This window comes from Corvus brachyrhynchos, unplaced genomic scaffold (genome assembly GCF_000691975.1).
Source record: "Corvus brachyrhynchos isolate BGI_N302 unplaced genomic scaffold, ASM69197v1 scaffold229, whole genome shotgun sequence".
Taxonomy (NCBI): Eukaryota; Metazoa; Chordata; class Aves; order Passeriformes; family Corvidae; genus Corvus; species Corvus brachyrhynchos.
In genome coordinates, this window is record NW_008240042.1 from 3,539,672 (window position 1) to 3,547,722 (window position 8,051).

At 45.6% G+C, this 8,051-nt stretch overlaps 1 protein-coding gene across 1 annotated transcript in view; it reads right to left on the minus strand.

The window, feature by feature from the left end:
- The window catches only part of AFF1 (AF4/FMR2 family member 1), a 46,011-nt gene that overhangs the window by 13,100 nt on the left and 24,860 nt on the right, over window positions 1-8,051 (minus strand). The window contains exons 8-12 of the mRNA XM_017744112.1: window positions 5,603-5,657; window positions 5,437-5,474; window positions 3,856-4,012; window positions 1,676-2,554; window positions 1-6 (exon numbers count right to left, since the gene is read on the minus strand). The exon at window positions 1-6 is cut by the window's left edge and continues 92 nt beyond it. Coding sequence (XP_017599601.1) covers window positions 1-6; window positions 1,676-2,554; window positions 3,856-4,012; window positions 5,437-5,474; window positions 5,603-5,657 — 1,135 coding nt within the window. The remainder of the gene's footprint in view (window positions 7-1,675; window positions 2,555-3,855; window positions 4,013-5,436; window positions 5,475-5,602; window positions 5,658-8,051) is intronic.

Genomic DNA, 8,051 nt, shown 5'->3' on the forward strand with positions numbered 1-8,051 from the left:
TCTTCCCTCTAATAGGAAGGAAAAAAAAAGGAAAAATAAAATTACTTAGGTTTTCAAAGTTCACATAAAATACAGACCAACATGGCTAAGTTTGATTGATTCTGGTTAAAAAAAGAAGAAAAAATACCTTATTGGAACCAACAAATTGCAAATCCACAGCACAGAAGATACAGATGGCAAGCTCATTGACAAGTAACCTAAAATGACATTTTATCTAATTTTGCTTGGATAGATTAATTGCTCTGTAGTGGCAGGGATGGAACTGCTAAACCTATTGCTGCTAACAGTAATCAAAAGCAAGGCACTTGCATGTCACTTGGATCAAACAGATACTCCAGATGTGCAGGGGGTTTGGTTTTTATTACGAAAATGCTGATACAGGTGAAATTTTTAAGTGCTGGTAATCTAGGGACCCCAGAATTGGATGCAGTGCTCCAGGTGGGGTCTCACCAGAGCAGAGCAGAGGGGCAGAATCCCCTCCCTCAGCCTCCTGACCACACATTTTTGGATGCAGCCCAGGACACGTTTGGCTTTCTGGGCCGCAAGCACACACCTCTGGGTCATGTCCAGGCTCTCATCCAATGGAATCTCCAGGTCCTTCTCTACTGGAATGCTCTCAGTGAGTTCTCCCAGTCTGTACTCACGTCTGGGACACAGCCAGCTTTGTGTCACTCACTGGGCTGTGCTGCGACACAAAGCCTGCCTCTGGCAGGGTGCTCAGGACAAGGCTCCAGCACTGAGATCACATCCTTATGCTGTTTTTCAGGTTCGACACTGCCACAAAAGGCATCTGACAGCTGTACCTGACCCAGCTGGCTGCTGTGAGGCCTGAGCCTCCAAGGGTACTAATGCACTGACAGAACTGACAGTGAGGCTCTAAGGGGGGTTTCTCTGCAGTCAGGCACACTGGGATTGCAAGGGAAGACATGTCCAACATCAAATAACTCCTCTCCTGTGTCTCCTAGACAACAGGAGAGATGTGACAGATTGACTGCCTGCTTCCCTTTCTCCCACTGCTCTGCAAGAGCAGAAACTTCCGGGGGTCTCTCAAGTTTCTTTACTATTTCCCTGCTCTTCTCAATTCTCCCTCACAATTACAAGAAACTCATTAAATGGCAAAACTAAATGAAACCCAAACCAAGGTTATTCACCCACCCATGCTGAGCCACCTGCTCTGTGAGGAGGAGCAAAAGTGGAGTCAGGGACTGAAATATCCAGAGGGAATACCTATTCACCACAAGGCCTGCAGACAACTCTTTGTGCAGCTGACCCAGCTGGCTGGAGGTATATTCATAGTCGAGTCAGCTTTCCAAAAAACACTTGTGAGCAACGATCACCTCAGTTAAATAAAGGACTTTCTTGTAATTCAAGGGAAAGTGACTGTTACAACTGGTTTTGTTGTCTGACAAAACTAGGATTTCAAGGAAACAGAGCAAAAATATATTCTGAAACACCAAAGCACGTTAGATAGCTTCCAGGGCTTTTTGTTTGCTCAGGAGGGGATTTGTGACCAACAAGAAACATCCGCAGACAGTCTTGCTTCACATGCCCCTTGATAACAGCTTTATTGAAGGATAATGGCTCTACTCCCAACCTATGAAGTAGAAACTCCACATGGGATTTTCAAACACCACATTGGTCCTTGTACAAACCCACCTCCCACTCCACCTCTCACCTTCTTCTTTCCAAGGGACTCTTCAGGAGTGTCTGTGGCTTTCCTCTTCAAATTCTGCTTCCTCCCACCAGAAAGGTCCTTGGTCTCTGCTTTCCTCTGGTGTCCATCTTTCCTGGGGGGCTGAGGGACTTTCTCCAGGTGACAGAGATCTATTTTCACCACAAGGCGCTCACGGGTTGGGGGGTCCCTCACTGGTGAGAGCAACTTCTCCCCAAGAGGCAAGGGTAGTTTCTCCTTGTGCAAATCCTGAGGCCTGTGGCTGCTGGTCCTGATGGGGGTTGTGCCCTGGCCCTGAGGAAGGGGACTGAGAGCATCATGTGCCTGGGCATCTCCCATGAGCTTGGGGTCCAAGAAGGGCTTGGCGTTGGCCTGGTGGGAGCCCTTGTCCTTTTTTTTCTCAGAGGGCTCTTGAAGTCCTGGCTTCAGGTCTTTTCTGTCAGTGGATTTTGTCTTCAGTGTTTTTTTGACCTTCAGCTTGTCCCTAGAAGACTGGTCTGCAGCCTCCAGAGGACCAGGCTCACTCTCCACCTTCAGGCCTCTCTTGGGTCCCTCGTGCACCAGGGGCTTGCTGGGCCTTTTGACCCCCACAGTCTGCCTGGGCGAGGGCTCCTCAGCATGCGCAGGAGGCTTCTGGCAGCTGCGTTTGGTCGGAAGAGGAGCCTCCTGAGGAGCCCTGGCCACTTGGCTCTTGTGAGGAGGCTCCCTCAGCTCAGCATGCTGCTGGGAGGAATTGCTGCTGATGCCCCACTCCTGTTTCTTGCCCTCCTCACGTCCATCCCCACAGGCAATTTCACTGAGGCTCTCTGTTGGCACTGCTGGTGGATTCACCTTGGTCAGCCAGTTGTCAAGCTGCCACTTATTAGAAGTTGGTGGCTCAGGCTGCAGACAAGAAGAGAAAGGGAGGATTCAAAACTGATGCCTTTATGGGCTATTTCCACCCTAGCACAGCTCACCAGAGCCCAGGGACTCTTGTCTAGAGGTCTCAAAGTGTGTGCTTTTGCATGTGAAGAACTGACTATAAACAAACAGGCCACGTGCACTAACTTGCTCCAGAGCATCATAGACGAACATCTGGCTGAATAAAAAAAAGGATAAAAAGGTCAATGGCAAGTAGCTAGGACTTCATTGGTATTTTCAGGAAAAAACAGGCAGAATTTGGTGAAAGAGGAGAAGTATAACATCTTCCTTCAAGGACACCATACTGCAGCGGGCAAAGTCTGTAACTGAAATGCTGGAGGGCAAGAAGTATTAGAGTCAGATGCAAAGACAGGCTGTCTCAAAGCTTGTTTTTGGCGTCTCCCTGTTCATGCACTTCTAAGGTGAAAATAAAGAAAGCTAGAGCTGAGGCAGGGGAGGAAAAATAAATGAAAGGGCTTTGTAAAAGTACCTCAAAACTGCCAGTAGATTGTTTTACATCAGCTGTGGTCTGCAGATACAGCCATGCACTTCCCACTGGCTTGAGAACGTTTTGCAAGCTGGAGGAACTGTTTGAAAGCATGGGACATGAGTACTTCTGCAGAAGATTTTTTTTAAAATGCATGGTCTCAATTATGAAAGTTTAAGGCACCAAGTTCTGTTTGTCTGTTTTCCCAGTAAAAGCCTCAGAAATGCCACTGCAGCAGTATCCAAGCCAAATTCAACAGCAGCAAGACTAAGCATATTCCAGCCCTTCTTGCAGTTCTGATCTCTTCAGCTGCGACCTGGAAGAAGCTGAATCTGTCACTCGGGCACAGGAGCTGCAGGGAGGTAGCAGCTCCTCTTAAATTATCAGGAAACTGGTCTCACCCTGCCACCACTGCCCACAAAGGCACCCAGAAATCCTGCATGGGCAGAGGTGGGCCCCACACAGCCCAGCCCAGCCATGCTTCCCATCTGTGCCTTGCTTGTATCTCCACAGTGAAGGCATTGATTCCTCCAGGAGAGCTAGACAACTATGCCAAAGGACACAGGGGAGCACCCCCAGGTTGGGCATCTGAAAGTCTAATTATGTTGTTACTAAGGGTAACTAAGGCTGACAAACTCTAGAAGGGAAGCAAAGGGCAAGAAAAGTCGAGTGATGCAGCAAAGATGTCAAAGGGACACCTGAACAATGACAGTGTTTCAGGTCTCCTGCCCTGACTGCATTGAGAGTGTGAGGCAAGGGGCTGTGTAAGCAGCCTCTGCCTTTTATTTGCATTCACCTCAGGTGCTGGTGCTCTTGGAGGGTCGTTCACTTCATTGTCACTCGAGTGGCTCTCTGTCTCCGAGTCTGAGGAGCTGTCTGAGTCACTGGTGCTCCCTGACTCCGAGCTGCTGGAATGTGCTGATGCCACACTCTTGGGCTGGGACTGTAAGGAACTGCAAGGCCACCACGAGATAAAATTAGAAAGCAGCATGGCTGAAGGTTACTTACTTATTTTATTGACATGGCAGTATTCAAAAATAAAACTGAAACCCCGTGTTTTGGCACTGAGATGAGAGGGGAGCAGGCCAGAGATATACATTGGCATACTCAACACATAAAGCACCAGAATATAAAATTGCTGGAAATAATAAACCTTCAACTCCAACCCAGTCAAATATGTAAGCAGGATGGCACTGCCACAATGTGAAACTGCATTTAGCCAATCAAAGTTTAAAAAGCACCAAAACTGCCCAGTGCTTTTCTGAAAACCCCAACCCTCAAAATGAAAAACTTGAAATAAAGGTGAACAAGACAGGAACATATATTTCAGGATGGTTTCTGTTTTTCCTGTTCTGCCCATTAAGTTTTCACTTCATCTGTATTATTTGGTCATGCTGCTGTAACCACTTCATTAATAGCCACATGAGGCAGCAGCATTTCTTGCAACACCCTCCTCTAACCAAAAGTGTTTTGCTCCACACTGACAGTGGAGTGGATGGAATTGAGGGAGAGCTGTCGCTTTTATGCACAGTGGTTTTTTTGTTTTGAAATGGGCTTACAAAATTAAAATGTAGATATTTTATTTTTTCTGCTTTGGTTTCCCACATCAGTATCAACACATTTGTACGAGTTGGAGGCAAGCTCCTTGCTGATACAAGACTGATATCATGAGAACACTCCTATTTTAAGAGTTTGCAGAGACACAGATCATGCCAAGCATTGGTGTGCTCCTCTGCAAGTCTGACTTTGCAGACCACTACCTTGTGCTTGAAGAATATATATATCAAGCCAAAAAAATCTATGTCAGCGCTCTCCTATAGGAAAAATTGTGAGCTTTTCCGCCTTCCTTCCTCAAATGCTGGCATGTGGCTGTTCAGTCTACCTTGAATATTGCTTCTGACTAACAATACATGGCAGGAACTGCTTACAGTCAGCTTCCTTATCAAGGAGAGCTGAAACAGCTTCAAGGAGCCTTCCTAACCCTTTCCTGTTCTTTACCCACTTGGCTGTTTTGGGCTTCCTTCTGAGCTAAAACTGGACTCACATCTCACCCATTGCCACTACAGCTGAAAATCCCATTAGCTGCAGTGTGATCTACAGACACACTGGTGGAGGGGAGGAGGAGAAGAGATGGGAGCAGTTGAGGAAATACAATTCTGGTTCATAGGCAAAATCCAGCATGCCGGATTATTCATTTCTAATTGGAGCTTTCTTTAAAGCCCCACACAACTAAAGCTGACTTTCAACAGCAGCCAGAAACCAAAGTCTGTAGCTACAGGAGAAACCAGGAACCCTTACCCTCCTACCCCACACATAAAAAACAGTTTTGTTTTACTCCTTATGTGGTCTAGTAAGTAGTTTGGGAACAAACCTGTACCTTGGAGCAGCAAGTGAAGAAGGTGACTTTTCAACAACCTGTTTTGTTCACAAAAACAAAGAGGAGAGGGGGAGGAAAGGTTAGCTCAGAACTCAGAACAATGCAACAAGTGGTGATGTTTAAAGGGAAGTCTGTGTGCCTATTGTATAAAACAGCTAAAACCGACTTGGTCGTCACCACTCTCTTCACTATCACTGAGTTGCAGGTCGTCCTGGAGCATTCTGAAAGACAACCAGAAGATAAATATCAGCCAAGGCAGACACATTTTGAAGCAGCAGGCACTGAAAAAGATTTGGTTTGTGCTTGCCAAAACAAACCAACCTCCCCCATCCTTTCTGAACATTTGGCATGCTCAATCTACTAAACCCTGTCATTACCTGAAATGAATGGTTAAAATGTTTTGCTTTTTTTTTTTTTTTACCTCTGCTTTCCAACTGACCTTGGGATATTTTGCAATGGAGGTCTGTAGCAATGGCTGCCATTTACAGACAACAAAGACCAAGTTCTGTGTGGGGAATGCTCCTCAGAAAGGCTACCTAGCACACTGGCACAGGGTGGAAGAAGTCTGATCCTGGTACAGTAAGAACTCTCATGCTATGAGCCTGCACTGGCTCCTCAAGGGACAGAAAGCAACAGGAGCACCAGGAGCTGTGCATGTCCACACACTCTGCTCTCAGGGGCTGCGAATATTTCTTCTGTCCCAAGGACTCTCATTTTGCTGCTCTAGTCTCCTGTCACACATAGGTAAGTCAATGCCCATCTCCCATCTCTTCCCCTCACAATGAACTCCATGCTCCTGCACATCTCAGCAGTAATGTCGAGCAGCTCAGGTACTCAGAGCAGTTTACAAGTGGGGAGGCACAAGCTCTGTTTCACTATTGCTAGAGAAGAGAGCAGGCTGCCCACAAATATTTCCAAAAGCATCATTTAGTCCTCTGCCTCCAGGTGGTAACTACTGTTTGCAATTTCAATATATTACCAAGGTTGATAAAAGGCTGGAAAGGAAGGAGAGGGACCCAAAGCTCTCCCAGATTGTTATCCCCCTCTTTGGCAAACTTGCAGGCATCCCAAAGGAGTTGGAAAATAGGCAGGCAAAACTTGGCTATTCAAAAGTACAGTTACTCAAATCCTGAAACTAGCTAGTGATTGACTCCTCAACCCAGAGGACTATTCAAGTGTGCTTCCAAAAATGGGATCAAAAGCTTGGGAACTGAGACAGGAATTTTAATCAGTCAGATCAAAACTCTGCTTATTTCAACCTCATTTCAAACCACAGGTTTTCTGTGAGAAATTTTTCTTATTACCAAATAAGAAAAATAAGACTGTGACCCCTCATGACAACATGTTTTATAGCAAGAAAACAAACATAAGTGATCCCCAGTGAACCACACCACATCACCCTGGAAAGAGGGGGAGAAAGTTGGAAAAAGTCGGTTCTTTCTTTGTTCAGGCATTTTGACTGCCATTCCCCTGTGAGCTACCCTCCACTGCCTCATTTCCTCACACACCTTCTCGGTGGAAATCACCTCTTGCCTCTTCACTAAGAGTAAACACTGAAGGGAAGCTCTATGCGACACCACCTTGGAAAAGGAGAGCCCTGAATTTCCTACAGAAGGCAAACAGCCCACAGCCTGCAGTAATCCTGCATGAGCCAGCACTGCATGTGGGCCAGAGCCCAAGTTCACTGCCAGACAGATGAGGCACAGAAAGATAAAAAATAATACAGGCACTCTTCACACTTCTGGGCAGTTTGGCCAAGCATCTACTGGTATCTCAGTGAATCCTTTTCATTTTCTTTTACAACTCCATAGGGGAAGGAGTCCTTCAAAATGGTAGTGAAGAAACTTCCAGGGATGCAAAAATATGCTGAAAGTTTTTGAGTTTGCTTTTGGGTTTGGTTTTTGTTCGTTTGTGTTTGTTTTATTTTTTTCTGCTTTAAGAACTGGGGACTAAAGACTTATTTCCTTTAGAGGTAAGAGGATAATCATAGAATCACAGAATGGTTTGTGTTGGAAGGAATCTTAAAGATCATTTCATTTCAAAACCCTGCTGTGGACAGGGATGTGCAAAGAAACTACCTCGATCTTCTTATATCTGATTTAGCTGTTTTTAATAAAAAGGACTACCTTTTCCACCTGAGCTGCTGGTAAATAAAATCCATCAGCATAAAAGAACACTGCAACTACATTTACTCTATTTGGGATCAAGGAAGAACACTAGACTTCAAGGCATACTTCTGCAAGGGTAGCCAAAGCCAGTTTCCCCAAAACAGGGTTTTGACAAATTGTGAAATAGGCTAGTTAAAGAAAATAAATCTGTCTTAATAATTTTAATGCTCCAGTTAGCTCAGGAGTTAATAGATGCCAAGGTTTCATTTGCAGGACCTGTTCATTTGCAGCTTATATACACACCATTAATCTCCCTACAGCTATTTAAAAAGAGTTCTTTCAGTGAGAGAAACAGCACTAAAATTATTATCACTTGCCAAACAACCTCACTGAAAGCATAGGCTGGTGCCTCTCTGCTAGCCAGGTTAAAGATGAATCACCAAGAATGAGCTGGCATGTCCCCTTGTAAAAGAAGGGCTTCTTCCATTCCAGCAGTGCCAGGTGCAA